Here is a 20,693-nt window from a genome sequence, read left to right on the forward strand (position 1 = left end):
TGCTGCCTCTGGGGCTCCTACCACTGCTCGTGCAGCTGGGCAAGCTGCTGCTGCAGGGCGCTGCTCCTCCCGCCGAGCTCTTGCTGCAGCTTGCGGCTCCGCTCCTCGGCCCCCTGCCTCGCCCTCTCTGAGAGCTGTAACCTACACCAAAGGGACCAAATGCTTGTAAGGAAAGGATCACTCCTCACATTGACCATATGATTTTTGCATAGCCTTGCTAGCTTTTTTTTATTTTTAAAAATTAATATATGATAAAATTGATTCCTTTGTGTGTATAATTCTATGAGTTTTTAGCATAGGCATAAATTCATGTAAGCATTACCACAATCCATTCTAACAGGTGACATAAACTATTTCCATCACCCCACAAAACGCCTTAGCACTGCCCCTTTGAGTCACACCTCTCCACCCCAAATGTTATATATTAATACACAGAATTATATTTCACAAAATCTTTTGAGACTGCCTTCTTTCTTTCAGCATATCTTTGAGATCAATCCAAGTTTTTGTGTGTATTAGTGGTCATTCCTTTTTATGGCTGGGTAGAATTTCATTGCGTAGATGTCCCGTTTATCCATTCGCTTGATGAAAGACATCTCAGTTGCTTCTAGATTTTGGCAATTATGAATAGAGATGATATAAGCATTTGTGTACAGGTTATTTTTGTGAACATGGGTTTTCACTCCTTTTGGGCAGTCAGGAATGGGATTATTGGATCACATGATAGGAGTATGTTTGGCTTTTTTCAGAGACTATTTTCCAAAGCGCATTCCCACTAGTAATGTATGAGTGTTCCGCTTGTTTTGTATCCTCACCAGCATCTGGTACTGTCATTAAAAAAATATTTAGTTGTTCTAATAGGTGTGCAGTGTCATCTCATTGTGATTTTAACATGTACTTCCCTAATGGCTAATGCTGAACAATTTTTTTAAATGAAAATATAGTTGATTTTGGAAGAAAAGTTATGACCAACCTAGATAGCATATTAAAAAGCAGAGACATTACTTTGCTGACAAAGGTCCATCTAGTCAAAGCTATGGTTTTTCCGGTGGTGATGTAGGGATGTGAGAGTTGGACTATAAAGAAAGCTGAGCATCCAAGAATTGATGCTTTTGAACTGTGGTGTTGGAGAAGACCCTTGAGAATCCCTTGGACTGCAAGGAGATCCAACCAGTCCATCCTAAAGGAAATCAGTTCTGAATATTCATTGGAAGGACTGATGCTGAAGCTGAAAGGCCAATCCTTTGGCTACCTGATGTAAAGAACTGACTCACTGGAAAAGACCCTGATACTGGGAAAGACTGAAGGCAGCAGGAGAAGGGGACAACAGAGGATGAAATGGTTGGATGGCATCACCGACTTGATGGACATGAGTTTGAGCAAGCTCCAGAAGTTGGTGATGGACAGGGAGGCCTGGCGTGCTGGAGTCCATGGGGTCGCAGAGTCGAACACAACCGAGTGACTGAACTGAACTGAACAAGATATTGAGTATAGCTCTCCCTGTACTATAAAGTAACAAAAAACCACTGTTTATCTAGTTTGAAGTGGTATATATCTGTTAATCCCATACTCCCAGTTTATCCCTCCCCCCTTTCCTATTTGGTAACCGTAAGTTTGTTTTCTGAGTCTGTTTCTGTTTTCTAAATAAGTTCATTTGTAACACTTTTTTTTTTTTTAGATTCCACATATAAGTGATATCATATATTTGTCTTTCTCTAACTTATTTTACTTGGTATGATAATTTCTAGGTTTATCCATGTTGCTGCAAGTCAATATTTCATTATTTTTTAAGACTGAGTAATATTCCATTGTATATATGTACGACATCTTCTTTATCCATTCATTAACTGATGGACATTAAGTTTGCTTCCATGTCTTGGTTATTGTAAATAGTCTGCTATGAACATTGGGGGTGCACATGTCTTTTTGAATTAGAGCTTTCATCTTTTCTGGATATATGCCCAAGATTGGGACTGCTGGATCATATGGCAACTCTACTTTTAGTTTTTAAAAAAAACCCTCCATACTGTTTTCCATAGTGGCTGCACCAATTTTTTATTTTCACCAAGCACAGGAAGGTTCCTTTTTCTCCACACCCTCTGCTGCATTTATTTGTAGACTTTCCATGTTGGCCATTCTGACTGGTTTGAAATGACACTTTATTGTAGTTTTGATTTGCATTTCTCTAATAATTAGCCATGTTGAGCGTCTTTTCATCTGTCTTCTTTGAAGACATGTTTATTTAGGTCTTCTGCTCATTTTTTTTTTTTTTAATGCACTAACATCTCAACTTTTACTGGCCTCCTGCTCCGCAGGGCATACTGCTTCTATTGATTCAATGCCTCAAAACTTCAGCGTCTGAGACTTCAGACACCACTTTGCTATCCACGAGCCTGAGGTTGGTGGTCTTCTGGATGACTTGCATAGAGTTGTTGCTGTCCAGAGCATCATCAAGACTAAAGTCTTCCCCATCTTCCAGCAGGTGCCAGGAGGTGTTGATCTCAGCCTCCAGCTTGACCTTGATGTTCAGCAGGGCCTCGTATTCCTGGGTCTGGCATTACCCCTCTGCCTCGGTCTGGGCTGGCTCTGACTCCAGGTGCAGGAGGACCCCTAAGGCCTGTTCCATCTGCATGGCATAGTGGGCCTCCACCTCCTTCAGGCTGTTTTCCAAGTTGGCCTTCAGATTTCTCATGGAGTACAGGACGATGTCCAGGGACTAGATGGTGTCTTAGCTCTGAGAAAGTCATCTCAGGAGCTCCTACCTCAGAATGTGTAAAGTGACCACTCTTTGGTGCTTTGGTGCAGATGAAGGTGCTCTCCTTCATCTGCTGGGACTAGTACTGGTCTGGCTCCTCCTGGTTCTCCTGAGCCAGCTCAATGTACAGGGCCCAATGTCTGCCATGATCTTGTTGAGGTCCTGAGGTTTGAAGGCATCCAATTCCATGGTAACCCAGAGTTGGCAGCCTGGCTTTGCAGACCCTTTACTTTTTCCTCGTGATTCTTCCTCATGAAGAGCAGCTCCTGCTTGAGAGCCTCAATCTCAGTCTCCGGCTGCAGCTGGGTGACACAGGTGCAGAGACTCAATAACCTGCAGAGTCTGTGGATGTCACTTTCAACAGATTGGCGCGTGGCCAGCTCTGTCTCATACTTGACTCTGATGTCATCAGCAGCAAGACGAGATGGGGCATTGTCAATCTGTAGAATGATGTGGGCATTGTCCACAGAATTTGGAAGAATCTGAGCCCTTAGGTCCTCAATGGTCTTCAAGTAATTCCCTCCCTCCAACGTCCCTGTCTCCTGGGAAACCTATATGCAGGTCAAGAAGCAACAGTTAGAACCAGGCATGGAACAATTGATTGGTTCCAGATCAGGAAAGGAGTGTGACAAGGTTGTATATTGTCACCCTGCTTATTTAACTTATATGCAGAATACATCATGCAAAATGCTAGGCCGGATGAATCACAAGGTGGAGTCAAGACTGCTGGGAGAAATATCAATAACCTCAGATATGCAGATGATTCCACCCTACTGGCAGAAAGTAAAGAGGAACTAAAGAGCCTCTTAAAAGAGGAGGGTGAAAAAGCTGGCTTGAAAAAGATTGAAAAAACTAAGATCATGGCATCCAGTCCCATCACTTCATGGCAAATAGAGGGGAAAAAGTTGAAACAGTGACAGCTTTTATTTTCTTGGGCTCCAAAACCACTGCGGATGGTGACCGCAGCCATGAAATTAAAAGACGCTTGCTCCTTGAAAGAAAAGCTATGACAAACCTAGACAGTGTATTAAAAAGAAGAGACACATTAATTTGCCAATAAGGATCCATATAGTCAAAGCTATGCTTTTTCTAGTAGCCATGTATGGATGTGAGAGTTGGACCATAAAGGCTAAGTACCAAAGAACTGACGCCTTTGAATGTGGTGCTGGAGAAGATTCTAGAGAGTCCCTTGGACTGCAAAGAGATCAAACCAGTCAATCCTAAAGGAAATCAGTCCTGAATATTCATTGGAAGGACTGATGCTGAAGCTGAGGCTCCAATACTTTGGCCACCTGATGCAAAGAGCAGACTCACTGGAACTGACCCTGATGCTGGGAAGAATCAAAGGCAAAAGGAGATGGGGGTAGCAGAGGGTGAGATGGTTGGACAGACAGCATCCCTGACTCAGTGGACACGAATTTGACAAACTCCAGGAAATAGTAGAGGACAGTGCTACAGCCCACAGGGCTGCAAAGAGTTGGACATGACTTATTAGCAACTGGATAACAACAATTTACATTTAAGTCTTTAAACCATTTTGAGTTTATTTTTGCATGTAGTGTGAGGGAGTGTTCTAACTTCACTGATTTACATGAGGCTGTCCAGCTTTGCCAACACTTGCTGAAGAGACCTTTTCTCTCCATTGTATATTATGGCCTCCTATGTCAAAGATTAATTGACATAGGTATGTGGGTTTATTTTTGGTCTCTTTATTCTGTCCATTGATCCATGTCTGTTTTTCTGTCAATACCATACTATTTTGACTACTATCACTTTGTACTATTGTCTGAAATCTGGAAGGTTATGCCTCCAGCTTTGTTCTTTTCCCTCAGATTGCTTTGGCAATTCTGGGTCTTTCATGGTTGCATATAAATTTTAGGATTATTTGTTGTAGTTTTATGAAAAATGTCATAGGTAATTTGATAAGGATCACATTAAGTTTATAGATTGCTTTGTGTTGTATGGTCATTTAAACTATATTACTTCTTCCAATCCAAGAACACGGGATATCTTTACATTTCCTTGAATCATCTTCAAAGTCTTTTACCTCCTTGGTTAGGTTTATCCCTAGGGTTTTTTTTTAATGTGATTTTAAAGAGCATTTTTTTTTCTTACTTTTTCTTTCTGACATTTCATAGTTAGAGTAAAGAAATCCAACAGATTTCTTGACTATCTTTTTGTGTGCTTATTTGTCCATATGTCCTATTTGATGCAGGGTCTTTTCAATCTTTCGTCCGTGTTAGACTGGATTGTTCATTGAGTTTTGAGAGTTCTTTATATATTCTGGATATGAGTCCTTTGTCAGATATGGGATTTTTATTCTCTTAGCTATATCTTCCACTGGAAAAAAGTTTTAAATTTTGAGGAAGTTCAGTTTATCAAGTTTGTCTCTTATGAACAGAGCTTTTATGTCACATCTAAGAACTCTTTGTCTAACCCAAGGCCACAAAGATTTTCTATGTTTTCTTCTGAAAGTTTTTAGTCTTAGGTTTTACATGTAGATTCATGATTCCTTTGAACTTAACTTTTGTATAAAGGTGTGGTCTAAATTGAGGTTCATATTTTGGCTTATGGATACCCAACTGTTTCCAATATCATTTATTGAAAAACCTATCCTTTCTCCATTGAAATGCCTTTGTACCTTTGTAAAAAAAAAAAACAAAAACCAGTCACCTATATTTGTATGAGTCTATTTTTTTTTTTTTTTCCTGTATTCTGATCCCTTACTGACCTGCTATTTATTTATTTAATTCTTATTTTTCGGTCACGCCGTGCAGCATGCAGGGTCTTAGTTCCTTGACCAGGGGTCAAACCTCTGCCCCTTGCAACAGAACTGCAGACTCTTATACATTAGACTGCCAGGGAAGTCCTTGACCTGATCTAAATGTGAGCTCACTGGATAGTTCTGACTCCCTGAGAAGTCAAAGTGATATAGTAGCCCAAAAGTTGAATAACTGAATACATGCTTAGGGAAAACTCGGGAATCCAGTCCCCTTTCCGGGCAAGACTAAAGACCTGAAGGAAAGTCATTCCAACATGTCTATACTTTTGAGAGAGACTCTGAGTAAGTCTCCAGGCTCAGACAATGCCTAGTACCTTCTAGGGAATATCTGCCAGGAGGAAGTGTTTACCTTTCTTCCATTTGTTTCATGTTGGACATGACTTGATTGGTTTTTTCTTCAAAAGATGTAATGACGTCATTCTTCTGTTGTAAACTGCTCTCTGCATTCTATAAAAGCAAGGAAAGAGGGTCATTTTCTGCTTCTGTCTCACCCCCCTGCCTGTTCTGGATTACAAGAGGGTTCAACTGTTCTCTTTGTACTTTTTTGATAATACTTTCAAGAGTGTTTCATTAATTGCTGCTCTTCGCTAGAGCCCTGGAAGACAAACTAGGTCAATGCATCCAGTGTCATCAACATAAAGAAGGGCAGAGCAGGAATTTCCTAGTGCCCCAATGATCAGGACTTGGCATTTTCACTGCTGTGGCCTGGGTTCAGTCCCTAGTTAGCGAATTAAGATCCCGCAAGTCATGCAGAGTGGCGAGAAAAAGGCAGAGAGGGAGGTAATGAAGCCCTGTGCTTGAACAGGCCAAGTCCCTTTTTGAAAAGGAACTTCAGAGTCAGATCTGACTCAACACTGCTGAGCCTTCTCGTGTGCCAGGCACCTCCATGAGTTCACACGAGTCCTGCAGGGTTCTCACGATGGGCATTGTGAGCCCCCACTGCTCTGAGCAAGAGAGGGAGGCTCAGAAGTTGCAAGCACCTGGGTAAAGGTCACAGCACAAGTGTGGTGCTGCTGGGTTCGTACCTACACCCATGTGACCTTCTCAGCCCAAGCTTTTACCTGTGGCAGACGCTGAGTGACCAGGCGGCCGCAAAACAAACAAGCAAACGTGTTTCTGTTTGTCTACAGGAGACACTCTTAAATACAAGGAGACAGAAAGACTGAAGACAGAAAGAAGCACTGATACATTCCTAGGAATACACAGACTGTATTTTCTGGCTTTAATGTAATAAAACTAGATGTAAGCAATGAAAGAATGGCTGAACACCTCACATCTGGAAATGGAATAGCATATTACTAAAACACACTGAGCTAAAAAAATCAGAAGAGAAATTATGAAATACTTAGAGCTGAAAGACAATGAAAACACTGCAGAATTTCATTACATTGAAGATGCATCCTAATTTTATATACCACTTTTCTTAGGAAAAAACTGCTACTTGAAATGTGTCATGACATTGACTAAAAGACGTGTCTCAATTTCCGAGATGACAGATATGAAAAATATGCTTTTTATTGGGTTGACCATTAAGGTACTTTGGTTTTTAGGTAAGAAACAAAAGACACATTTTTCAACAAGGACTTTATTGAACAATGTGCTATTTTGTTCCACTACCTTCTGCCATTTTTCAGGCAACTCCATGTTCCATCTTCCCCAAACTTTTTATCTTTTTGAGCAAAGAAGTGTTGCAGGTGCCTTTTACATTCTTCCAAGTAACTGAATTTTTTTCCATGAAGACAATTTTGTAAAGATTTAAATAAATGGAAATCCAAAGGTGCAGTGTCTGGTGAATACAATGCATGAATCAGAACTTCCCAGCCAGGGACTTCCCTGATGATCCAGTGGCTGAGAGCCCAATGAAGGGGGCCCAGGTTCGATCCTTGATCAGGGATCTAGATCCCACATGCTGCAACTAAAGATCCTGCATGCCACAATTAAGACTTGGCACAGCCAAATAAATAAATAAAACCAAACAAAACCTTATCTTTTTATTTTTAAAAGAAGAGCTTCCCAGCCAAGCTGTAACAGTTTTTGCCTGGTCATCAAAGAAACATGTGGTCTTGTGTTATCCTGATGGGAGACTATGTGTTTCCTGTCGGCTAATTCCAGACACTTTTCATCGACAGCTGTTTTCAGTTGGTCTAATTGGGAGCAGTATTTATTGGAATTAATCGTTTGGTTTTCTGGAAGGAGCTCGTAATAGGGGACTCTGTTCCAATCCCACCATATATACAACATCACCTTCTTTGGATGAAGACCTGCCTTTGGCGAGGTTGGTGGTAGTTCATTTTGCTCAGCCCACAATCTCTTCTATTCTATATTATTGTACAGTATCCACTTTTCGTTGCCCTTCACAATTTGTTTTTAAAAAGGAGTGTTTTCATTATGTTTCAGTAGCGAATGACACATGGAAATACGGTCAAGAAGGTTTATTTCGCTTAACTTATGTGGAACCCAAGCCATTAAAATGATTAACGTAACTAAGGGGGTGCAAATAATTTTCAACACTTAATTTGGATATTTTAAGTATGTCAGCTATCTCTCATGTAGTTTAACACTGTTGTCAATGGATGTCTTGATTTAATCTCTGTTGACTTCAACAGGTCTATCTGACTGGGGAGCATCATCCAGCAAGAAATCTCCAACATGAAACTTCACAAACCACTTCTCACACAACTGACCAGCACTTTCTCCACACACTGCACACACACATATTTTTGCATTTCAGTTGCATTTTTACCTTCTTTGAAATAATAAATAATAATAATATGCCAAAAATGCTTTTTTCCTTCCATCTTCAATATTAAAATAGCTTTACAAAAATTCACCAATTTTGCTGAGTTTTCTGAAAATGCAAGCCGATATGACAACTGTCATGATACAATCTAACAAAACTGTTTTGAATGAAGTTAAAGACTAAATGTTGAGAGAGCTGTCTTATGGAAAAAACCAAACAAACCTTTTGGCCTACCCAATCAATGAAATACTTTCATCAAAATTTCAGTGTTATTAAAGCAGTGAAGTGAAGTCGCTGAGTCATGTCCAACTCTTTGTGATCCCATGGACTGTAGCCCACCAGGTTCCTCTGTCCATGGGATTTACCAGGCAAGAATACTGGAGTGGATTGCCATTTCCTTCTCCAGGGGATCTTCCTGACCCAGGGATCAAACCCAGGTCTCCCACACTATAGGCAGACTCTACTGTCTGAGCCACTGGGGAAGCCTAGCTAAAACGGTACTTGTGGGCAATTTTAAACTTTTAGACTTCCCTGGTGGCTTAGACGGTAAAGTGTCTGCCTACAATGTGGGAGACCCAGGTTCGATCCCTGGGTCGGGAAGATGCTCTGGAGAAGGAAATGGCAACCCACTCCAGTATTCTTGTCTGGAAAATCCCATGGATGGAGGAGTGTGGTAGGCTACAGTCCATGGGGTCGAAAAGAGTCAGACACGACTGAGTGACTTCACTTCAAATAAAATATTTAATGAAATAAAAAAAAAACAGATGAGCTAAGTATGTATTTCAGAAGCTGAAAATGAGCCACAGAATAAATCCTAATAAATAAGAAAGAATATAATAAAAGTGAAGGTAGAGATCAATGAAATAAGAAACTATAACAGTACACAATAAGGAATATTAGAAAACAAGCCAGTTCTTTGAGAAGATTATTAGAACAGACACAGTTCTGGCAAGATTAGATAAAGAAGAAAGACAGAAAATGCAATAAGAAAACACTGAATTAAAGAGATTTAAAAATTCTGCAAAAGAATATTATAAACAATTATGAGCTAAAACACTTGAAAACCTAAATAAAATAAGACACATTTTGGGAAAAAGTATAAAATATACCAAAATTGGTCTGAGAAGAAATGGAAAATATGAATAAACCAGTAAGCATTCAATAAATTGAAATGGCAGTCATAGTCTCCTTGACCCAAAAAGCCCAGCCCAGATGAATCCTATAACATGGATGGGATTCTCAAAACTTTTGGAGAACAGATACTTGCTATCTTATAAGAGTTACTTCTAAGAAAGAGAGCAGGAAACCTTATTTTACAGTACCAGTCCAACCATGATTTTGAAGCGAAATAAGGATAGTAATAGGAAAGAAAGTTAGAGGTCTGTCTCATGTATAAATATACATATTAGCTACCTATTTAAATATGTCACAGTCAAGTAGGAATCCAAGAATATAAATCTATAAATTGCCACATAAATAAGGGCAAAAAAAAAATAAGGGAGAAAAAGAACTGTTCTATCACAATAAATAAAACATTTAATAAAGTTCAATATTTATTTATGAGAAAAATCTCTGAGCAAACAAGAAATAAAGAAGGACTTCACGGACTTCTCTGGGGGTCCAGTGGTTAAGAATCTGCCTGGAAATGCAGGAGACACGGGTTCCATCCCTGATCACAGAAACTCGCTCATGCCATGAGCAACTGAACCTGAGCGCCACACTGCTGAGCCTGTGCTCTAGAGCCCACGCACCGCAGCTGCGGAAGCCAACAAGCCCCTTGCTCCACGACGGGAAGCCACTGCAGTGAGGAGCCTGCGCTCCACCATCAGAGCAGCCTCCGCTCTATGCAGCGAGAGGGAGCCCATGCACAGTAACGTAAATAAATAAAAGAAAAAAGAACTTCTGTAATTCAGTAAAGATTATACACCAACCATCTAGTAAGCAGTACCCTTGATGCGGAAATCTTTAAAAAAAAAAAAAACAATTTTATTTATTTGTTTTTGGCTGTGCTGGGTCTCTGTTGCTGTGTGGCTTTCCTCCAGTTGTGGAGAACAGGGGCTACTCTCCAGCTGCGGGGCGCAGGCTCTAGGTGTGTAGGCGTCAGTAGTTGTGGCTCCCAGGCTCCAGTGCACAGGCTTAATGGTTATGGCACACGGGCTGAGTTGCTCCGAGGCACGTGGGGTTTTTTCCCAATCAGGGATGGAACCCGTGTTTCCTGCACTGGCGGTGGATTCTTTACCACTGAGCCACCCGGGAAGGCCTGATGGAGAAAGTTTTACATGCATTACTTTTAAGATCAGAATCACAAGTCTGCTCACTATTTCTGTTACTGTCTAATGTAGTCATGGAGGCCAGTGCTAAAAGAAACAAAAAATAATGGGTACAAGACTTGAGAGTGAAGAGACTAAATTGTCTTTATTTGCCTACAGTATGATTAATTACCACCACCAAGATCAATAGACAAACCATCAGAACTAGGTGGTGGGTGGGCGAGGCTGTCAAACACAAGATCAACCTATAAAGCACAAAAGTACTTCTCCATGTTAGTAAGACCTCACTAGAAGGTGCAGCCAAAATAAGGAAACAGCCATGCTGCCATCAAGGATGAGACAGAATCAAGGGCTCACCTGGAGAAAACGCAACTCTTATGGAACAAAAAGGAGTAAGCTTTGAATTCAACATAATTCCCACTTAAGAATTCAGCTGGAGTTTTAAAAAAGGAAGTTTATACCTTATTCTAAAATATTTATCAAGAATCAGACTACACTACAAAGTTACAGTAACCAAAGCAGCATGATGCTGGCACAAAATCAGACAGAGATCAATGGAACAGGAGAGAAAGTCCAGAAATAAACCCATGCAGTTACGGTCAATTAATTTACAGCAAAGGAGGCGAGAAAATGGAGAAAAGAACTGTCTCTTCAATAAGCGGTGCTGGGAAAGTGGGAAAGTGCACAGCTACATGTAAAAGAATGAAAATAGAACATTTCCTAACACTATATACAAAGATAAACTCAAAATGTTGTGATTAAAGATCAAGGTATAACACTGGATAGTATAACACTGGAAAACATAGGCAGAACACAGACATAAATTTTTAACATAAACACTGAGCAATATTTTTTTGGATCCACCTCCTAGAGTAATGGAAACAACAGTGAAAATAAACAAATGTGACCTAATTAAGCAATGGAAACCATAAACAAAATGAAAAGACAACCTATGGAATGGGAGAAAATATTTGCTAATGATGTGACCAACAGAGGGATTTTGAAAATATACCAACAGCCAGCTTTATCGTTGTTGTTCAGTCCCTAAGTTGTGTCTGACTCTTTGTGACCCCATGGACGGCAGCGTGCCAGGCTTCCCTGTCCTTCACTGTCTCCTGGAGTTTGCTCAAATTCATGTCCATTGAGTCAGTGATGCTATCTAACTATCTCTTCCTCTGCTGCCCCCTTCTCTTTTTGCCTTTAATCTTTCCCAGCATCAGGATCTTTTCCAATGAGTCGGCTCTTCACATCAGGTGGCCAAAGTACTGGAGCTTCAGCTTCAAGATTTATGTCTCCTCTTTGTGGCTTGCCTGTTCATATTTCTTGTCCCCTTTTCTTTTGGATTTCCTATCTTTCCCTTGTTGATGAGTAGTAATTCCATGTATAGTCTAAATATTAGTCCTTTACTGGTCTATAGATTGTAAGTATCTTTTCCTAGTCATCTACTATCCTTAAGTCCCTAGTTTTGATATAGTCTAATGTGTTGATTTTTCACATATGGTTTGCACTTTGGGGGTTTTAGAAACATTCTCATGCTTAGGTGACAAAGATATTCCACACTAGTTTACTCAACCTTTCATATTTAGGTTTGTAATGTATCAAGAGTTAACTTTTGTATATGGCATTTCCTAGGGATCCAGTGTTCTTCCAAAGAATATTCAGGGTTGATTTCCTTTAGGATTCACTGGTTTGATCTCCTTGCAGTCCAAGGGACTCTCAAGAGTCTTCTCTAGCATCACAGTTTGAAAGCATCAATTCTTTGGCACTCAGTCTTCTTTATGATCGAACTCTCACATTCGTACATGACTACTGGAAAAACCAGAGCTTTGACTAGATGGACTTTTGCCGGCAGAGCGATGTCTTTGCTTTTTAATATGCTGTCTAGGTTTGTCACAGTTTTCCTTCCAAGAAGCAAGCATCTTTTAAATTTCATGGCTGCAGTCACTATCTGTGATGATTTTGGAGTCCAAGAAAATAAAACCTGTCACTGTTTCCCCATCTATTTGCCATGAAGTGATGGGACTGAATGCCATGATCTTTGTTTTTTGAATGCTGAGTTCTTTTAAAAAAAATTAACTTATTTATTTTAATTGGAGGCTATTACTTTACAACATTGTGGTGGCTTTTGCCATACATCGACAGGAATCAGCCACAGGAAAGGGGGTTCAGGATAGGGGGACACATGTGCACCTGTGGCTGAATGTTGAGTTTTAAGCCAGCTTTTTCACTCTCCTCTTTCACTTTCATCAAGAGGCTCTTTAGTTCCTCTTCGCTTTCTGCATTAGAGTGGTATCATCTGCATATCTGAGATGCTGATATTTCTCCTGGCAATCTTGTATCCAGCTTGTGATTCATCCAGCCCAGCATTTTCCAAGATGTACTCTGCATAGAAGTGACAATACACAGCCTTGTTGTACTCCTTTCCCAATTTGGAACCAGTTATTCCATGTCAGGTTCTAACTGTGGCTTCTTGACCTGCATACAGATTTCTCAGGAGGCATGTAAGGTATTCTGCTATTCCCATCTCTTTAAGAATTTTCCAGTTTGTTGTGATCTACAAAGTCAAAGTCTTTGGCGTAGTCAATAAAGCAGATGTTTTTCTGGAATTTCCTTGCTTTCTCTATGATCCAATGAATGTTGGCAATTTGATCTTTGGTTCCTCTGTCTTTTCTAAACCTGGCTTCTACATCTGGAAGTTCTTGATTCACGTACTGCTGAAACCAAGCTTCATGGATTTTGAGCATAACCTTACTAGCATGTGAAATGAGCACAACTGACTGGCAGTTTGAATATTCTTTGGAATTGCCTTTCTTTGAGATTGGAATGAAAACTGATCTTTTCCAGTCTTGTGGCCAGTGCTGACATATTGAGTACAACACTTTAACAGCATCATCTTTTAGGATTGTAAATAGCTCAGCTGGAATTCCATCACCTCCACTAGCTTTGTTTGTAGTGCTAAGGCCCACTTGACTTCATACTCCAGGATGTCTGGCTTTAGGTTAGTGACCACACCATTATGGTTATCCTGGTCAAGAAGATCTTTTCTGTATTCTTGCCACCTCTTCTTAACCTCTTCTGGCTCTATTAGGTCCTTACTGTTTCTGTCCTTTATTGTGCCTATCCTTGCATGAAATATTCCCTTGATATCTCCAATTTTCATGAAGAGTTCTTTAATCTTTCCCATTCTGTTGTTTTCCTCTACTTCTTTGCATTGTTTATTGAAGAAAGTCTTCTTATCTCTTCTTGATATACAAAAAACTTACATAGCTTAAGATCAAAAAACCATACAACCCAATCAAAAAATGGGCAGAAGACCTAATTAGACATCTGTATGTCTCTGGAAGACATACAGATGGCCAACAGGCACATGAAAAGATGCTCAACACAGCTAATTATAGAGAAATGCAAATAAAAACTGCAGTGAAGAATTACCTCACACTAGTCAGAATGGTCATCATCAAAAAGTCTACAAATAGTAAACGCTGGAGAGGATGTGGAGAAAAGGGAACCGCCTGCACTGTTGCTGGGAATGTAAATTGGTACAGATGCTGGAAAACAATATGGAGATTCCTTAAAAAACTAAAAATAGAGTTACTGTAAGATCTAGCAATTCCATTCCTGGGCACATATCTAGAAAAGATGAAAGGTCTAATTCAAAAAGATATATGTTCACTGTAGCACTATGTACAACAGCCATGGTGTGGAAGCAACCTAAATATCTACTGACAGATGAATGGATAAAGAAGATATGGTGAGTATAAATATGTGTGTGTGTGTATATAAATGTGTGTGTATACGTGTGTGTATATATATAAAAATGTGTGTGTATACACGTATGTGTGTATATATATGTGTATGTGTATATGTATGTGTGTATGTGTGTGTATATGTGTGTGTATATGTGCGTGTGTGTATGTGTGTGTGTACATATATATAAATATGTGTGTGTATATGTGTGTGTGTGTATATATATGTGTGTATATGTGTGTATGTGTATGTGTGTATATATATGTGTGTGTATATGTATGTATGTGTGTGTATCTGTATATATATATAAATATGTGCATGTGTATATATATATGTGTGTGTGTGAATATATGTGTGTGTATATGTGTATGTGTGTGTATATATATGTGTGTGTGTGTATATGTGTGTATATGTGTGTGTGTGTATATGTGTGTGTGTGTCTGTATACACAGTGCATACTGACACACATACAATGGAACACGGCTGTTGTTTAGTTGCTGAGTCGTGTCTGACTCTTTGCATCCCCACGGACTGCAGCCCTCCAGGCTCCTCTGTCCATGGGATTTCCCAGGCAAGAACACTGGAGTGGGTAGCCATTTCCTTCTCCAGGGGTCTTCCTGACCCCGGCATCAGACCTGAGTCTCCTGCATTGGCAGGTGGATTCTTTACCACTAAGTCACCAGGGAAGCCCTACAGAGCCATAAAAAGAAAGAAATAATGCCGTCTGTAGGAATATGGATGGACCTGGAGATTATCACTCTAAGTGAAGTAAGTCAGCCAAATACAAATATCATACCACTTATATCTAAAAAAATGATACAAATGAACTTATTTACAATACAGAAACAGAGTCAGACTTGGAGAAAAAACTTATGGTTACCAAAGGGAAATTTATGGTTAACAGATACATATCACTATATATAAAATAGATAAAGACCTACTATATAGCATAGGGAACTATATCCAATAATTTATAATAATCTATAATAGAAAAGAATCTGAAAAAGAATCATTTTATACCAGAAACTAACACAACATTGTGAATTAACTATACTTCAGTTGAGAAGAAGATCAAAAAGAACAAACATTTATAAATAGATAAGTCAATCGGAAAATGAAGAGAGAAAGCAGGGGTAAACATGGGCAGGCTTGACCAACGTTCTGGGCTGAATCATGTCCCTCCCAAACCTGTTATGTTGAAGTCTTAACCCCCAGTATGACCCAGAACCTCATTTGGAAGCAGGGTCACTAACTACAGACATAATTAATTAAGATGAAGTCACAATGGAGTTGGGTGGGCTCCCAATACAATATGACTGGTGTCCTTATACAAAGGGGAGATGTGGACAGAGGCATGCACATGCTGTGTGAAGATGGAAGGCAGAGATGGGGTGGTAACTCCTTCAAGTGAAGGAAGCCCCAAAACTGACAGCAAGCACCAGAAGCTAGGAGAGACGGCTGGGACTGATGTTCTCACAAGCCTCAGAGGACACCACCCCTGCCAATGCCTGACGCTGAGACTCCTGGTCTCCAGCACTGTGAGGTGGTAAATTCTTGTTAAGCCACTCAGCTTGTGATGTTCTATTGCAGAAGCCAGAGCAAACTCACAGAACCAACCAGACAATAAAACCCACCACAAAGCTATGGCAATTAAAATACACAAACCCTCAAGCAGAATAGAGACCTCAGAGAGAGTTCCATTTATTTACGTAGGAACTTGGCACATGATGAAGGCGGCACCACATGCCAACAAGCGACCCTGAAGCAGTTTACTACATGGACAAAAAGAACACTGAATCCCTGGGTAATGCCATATACAAAGGCTAACTCTTGATAACAGTACAAACCTAATGTGAGAGGTTGAGACAACTAGTGTGGACTATCTCTGACACCCAGGCATGAGAAAGTTTCTAATACAAAACCTCCAAAATGCAAAGAAAGAAAGTGAAAGTGGAAGTCGCTCAGTCATGTCCAACTCTTTGTGACCACACGGACTATACAGTCCATGGAATTCTCCAGGCCAGAATACTGGAGTGGGTAGCCTTTCCCTTCTCCAGGGGATCTTCCCAACCCAGGTTTCCCGCATTTCAGACAGATTCTTTACCAGCTGAGCCACAAGGGAAGCCCAAGAATACTGAAGCGGATAGCCTATCCCTTCTCCAGTGGATCTTCTGGACCTAGGAATAGAACCAGGGTCTCCTGCATTGTAGGTGGATTCTTTACCAACCAAGCTATCAGGGAAGCCCCCAAAGTGCAAACCATATTTGAAAAATCAACACATTATCGACTACATCAAAACTAGGGACTTAAGGATAGTAGATGACTAGGAGAAGATACTTACAACCTGTAGACCAGTAAAGGACTAATATTTACACTATACATGACTACTCATCAACAAGGAAAAGAGAAAACCCAAAAGAAATAAAGGACAAAACATATGAACAGATAAGCCACAAAGAGGAAGCATAAATGGCTAACTGCCATATTAAAGGATGCTCAAACTCATTAGACTGAGAAATGAATATTAAAACAATTGTACACTCACTCACAGTACAGGTACCACACGCCACAGCTGGAGGGAGTGTATGTTGGTGCAGCCCTTCTGGAAAGCAGTGTGGCTGGAAGAGAGAAGCGTCTGGCTGGGAGGACGCTATGATTATATCTGCCAGAGAGATTCTCCCAGGTCTCAAAGGGAGATGGGTACACTACTTGCCAGGGTGTGGCTTGTGCTAGCATAGTGGAAGAAAATCGTTTGTCCGTCACTGGGCAAGAAAATGCAGTGGGCACACACATTGGGAAGCTAACCTGTATTAAGAAGCCAACAGCAGATAAGTATGCAGATGAACGTCATGCCGAGGCAGAAAAAGGAACAGGAGATCCACGGCATGATACCACTGATGGAAACTAAAATTTGTATCTCAAAATGATACACATTTTAGAATGATAAATACAAATGAAAAGATCAACACTTTCGAATGCTGGGCTATAGGAAAGAGGATGGCAGTGGGATGGGGGATAAAAGGAAATAAGAAAACAAGAGGGATGTTTTTTATAGTGCCCTGACCAGGGATGTAAGTGTCAACTCAACCTTCTGCATCTGAAGCCCAGAGGGAGAAAGAGTGTGAAGCCGGAATTCCAGCAGCACTAGAGGGAGGTGGGGGTGGGCCTTCCTGGGGAATCCAACCACGCTGTGCTGACTCTGCAGACAGGGGTTTGGCGATGCCACAGCAGATGTCATGAGCCTTGCGAGTTACGGCCAACATGAAGTCAAACTGCCACTTGCCCAAACTTGGAAGACGGAATCCATGCCCACTGTGTCAGGGCTTTGTGTGATGTGGACACAGAGCCAATTCCCACCTGGACTTTGTGAAACATCTGTAAATTAATGGCTTTGACTTCCTCCAGCTGCTGGCGCAGGGCGACCAGAGTGTCCTGCTTCTCATGGGTGTCCTTTTCTAGTAGCTTCATTGCAATTTCCATTTCGGTTTTCATTCCAATTTGTAACTCCAGTTCTTTTTCTAATTCCTTAAAGGATATTAACAAAGAGAATATTATTAAAGTAGATCAGAGAAATGAACTTAACTGATAGTGTATTTTGGGCAGTGCTGAACATACGAAGGTCAGAATAGGTTAGGGAGATGCAGACAAGTCTGTCTGGAGCACAGCTAGATTTAATTTTACCCCTTTTCTCATTTTACAATAAACACTGGCTCAGCATCAAGTCAACAGAAAGTAGGTAGATGGCAATGAGGAATACTCCAGGAATACTTTTTTAACATGTTAAAAGCCTTATTTCCATAAAACTAATTTGTTTTAAAGAAGGTTGAAGCATGCATCTGCAAAGTGCTGATAGAAGCTAGCTTTCAGGGAATGAACTGGGGAATCTTTCTGATGACTCAGGCTCACACACTCACCAAACGGGCTTTCCTCTCCTCCTTCAGCTGCTTCCACACATCATTGTACATTTCATCCAGACCTTGCCGAGTCTGCTTGTAAGTCTCCAGTTCAATTTTTGTATCTTGTTTTGTTATCTGTGATCAAACAAGAGCACCATAGGAATGGTTTGCTTACAGAAGCAAGCTAACTACTGAGTTGTTCAATTACAATGTATTTTAACACATTATTGACTGGGGAATTATTGCAGAAACTATTGCCTGTGACTGGTGATTTGTTATGTAAGTGAATAACGAAACACTCTGGTCAATAATGTTCAGGTAACAAAAGATGTATTAATACATCCCTGGTCAATAAGTTGCTAAAATATACCAAATAAATGTTTTAAAAAGTAGCACAATTCCTAATTTCTATTTTCTAAAATAATAATAGGGAAAAGTTAAAATTTTAAAGATATCTTAATATGTTTGAACTTGAAGGATGAAAGCAAACTAATAGATTTTTGAAAAGGTGGGCTCAGAAACAATTTAATTTTCTTTAAAACAGAAAAGTCGTTCTGAGTGGGAAAGGTCCACATTCAGTATTTATCTAGCATAATTTTTAGCACTGGGTAAATTTCGAGATGAATCAGATACAGTCTCTACCCTCAAGTCATTGGGTGAGACAACCGCAAGTCAGTGGTTCTACAAAACAGCAAATGGATTCTATGATGGAGGGAAACGCAGCGAGTGATGAGAGCACATGAGGAGAAGGGCCCAGGCCTCCGGACGGGCACTGGGACAGCATCACAGAGGACTGAGCCCACCAGAGAAGCTGAGGGGCGGACAGCAACTTTCACTTACAAAGGCCTAGAGGCACTTGGGAAACCCCAAGTGGTCCAGGCGGCCTGAGAGGGGCATTAGGGTACCAAGGCGTCTTTGAAACAGAGCATCTTTGCATTTTTCGAGCTTGAAGTCTGTGATGGACATGCCTGAGTGCCTGCAAGGCCTATTTCTCACCTCTACGCTTTTTTCGCTTTTCTCACGAATTAATTCATTTTGTTCTCTTAATTGTTGCTGTTCTTCTTGGAGTGAACAAATTCGGTCTGTTGCAGCTGAAAGCTTATTAAGAAAGATTTTTATATTTCTTAACATCAAAATGAATCTTACTGCTCAAATTAAAAGCTAACATTTAGCATCCTCGAAATTGACAATGCATTTTTACATATGTGAAATTTTGTTTTTAATCCTTGTTTTGAATTAGGTAATACAGTCACAAAATCCCAAAGATAAAAAAACATAGTAAAATCTCTCTCCCACCCTTGCCCCTAGTGATCTCTGCCCTTCCCAGATACTCTTTCACAAAAACGACAATATACCATCTATTTCACATGGGCAAAGATTTATGGACACAAAATATTAGAAACAGCCTGAATGTCGAATACTAGAAATGGTTTAACAAATCAAGTTAAAGCAAAAAAAAGAAACAAGTAGTTATTAAAATATTTATAAAAACTTTTAATGACTTGAGAACATACTTATGATATAATAAAATAAAGCAGGTTATAGAGTATGTTCTCATGTCTAGTTTAAAAAAAACCAGCAACTGGACTTCCCTGGTGGGGGTTAGGATTTGGTGCTCCCAATGAAGGGGACATGGTTTTGATCCCTGGTTGGGGAACTAAGATCCCACATGCCACACGGTGTGGCCTAAAACAAAACAAAACAACCCCCCCCCGACTTAAAAATGCTTAAGAAGAAAATCAAAAGCAAACAAACAAACAAAACTTAGGAAGAGATGGGGACGTTATATACCAAGTGTTAAAAATAGCTGTCATTTAACCAAGGGATTATGCGTTTCCTGCCCGCCCCCCCCACCCCAATTCTTTTTAGTTTTTCTAGCCAATGAGAAAAAGCATATCTTATCACTAGAGAGATAATTAAACAATCTGGGAGTGGAATCACAACCAAACCAGTAAAGATGTGCCTGAGGAAAACATCTTCCTTGCCTTGAATGAGTTACCATAGTTCAGGGAAAAGCATCTAGGAGCAGGTGCCTTCATGGACCCGCTGAGGAGAGACCAGCAGGAAAGACAAGATAGAGGAGTAACGCCCCAACCAACTTGTCCTTATCCAGCCTGTGAACCAGCCTTGAGACAGAAGGTGAGGCTGGGTAGGGAGAAAGAAGCAAGACGTGTGCCCTTGGTGTGTGGCTATGCTCTTAGCACCATTCACGAACAGGGCCCTGAAGCCTTCTCTTGCTCAGGCCTAGGTCCACGCGGACTCAGAAGCCAGGACTGAGGTTTCTGAACAAACTTCTGTGCCCAAGCTAAAAATTAAGGCTTGAAAGGAGGCGCTAGTTGCTACAAGGGAAGAAGCAGGCAAAAACCAAAAGCTAATTCCAGTCCTACCCTCAGAGGACAGAGAGCACACCCTGGGTGAGAGGCGTACTTCTCTCTAAAGCACATTTTCTATTACAACTGTTTGCTTTTGAAGAAAAAATAACCCAGTTGGTTCAGTTTCAAAA

General features: G+C 40.4%; 1 protein-coding gene and 1 pseudogene across 9 annotated transcripts in view; both read right to left on the reverse strand.

Moving 5' to 3' along the window:
* Positions 1–20,693, reverse strand: part of RUFY1 (RUN and FYVE domain containing 1) — a 65,580-nt gene that overhangs the window by 10,638 nt on the left and 34,249 nt on the right. For 5 of the 9 annotated variants that reach the window (XR_010660832.1, XM_065917264.1, XM_065917263.1 and 2 more), the window contains exons 9-13: positions 19,187–19,288; positions 18,209–18,325; positions 17,652–17,819; positions 5,887–5,984; positions 22–141 (exon numbers count right to left, since the gene is read on the reverse strand). Coding sequence is in view for 8 of the 9 variants with exons in the window: in XM_065917264.1 (XP_065773336.1) it covers positions 22–141; positions 5,887–5,984; positions 17,652–17,819; positions 18,209–18,325; positions 19,187–19,288 (605 nt within the window). In the remaining variant the exon portion in view is untranslated. Of the gene's footprint in view, positions 1–21; positions 142–5,886; positions 5,985–10,040; positions 10,538–17,651; positions 17,820–18,208; positions 18,326–19,186; positions 19,289–20,693 lie in introns of those variants that run through there. The other 4 variants (XM_065917265.1, XM_065917266.1, XM_065917271.1 and 1 more) reach the window with 4 other exon arrangements.
* On the reverse strand, positions 2,202–4,891 carry LOC136155678 (keratin, type I cytoskeletal 18 pseudogene; annotated as a pseudogene).

The sequence above is a fragment of the Muntiacus reevesi genome, chromosome 1 (assembly GCF_963930625.1).
Source record: "Muntiacus reevesi chromosome 1, mMunRee1.1, whole genome shotgun sequence".
Classification (NCBI taxonomy): domain Eukaryota; kingdom Metazoa; phylum Chordata; class Mammalia; order Artiodactyla; family Cervidae; genus Muntiacus; species Muntiacus reevesi.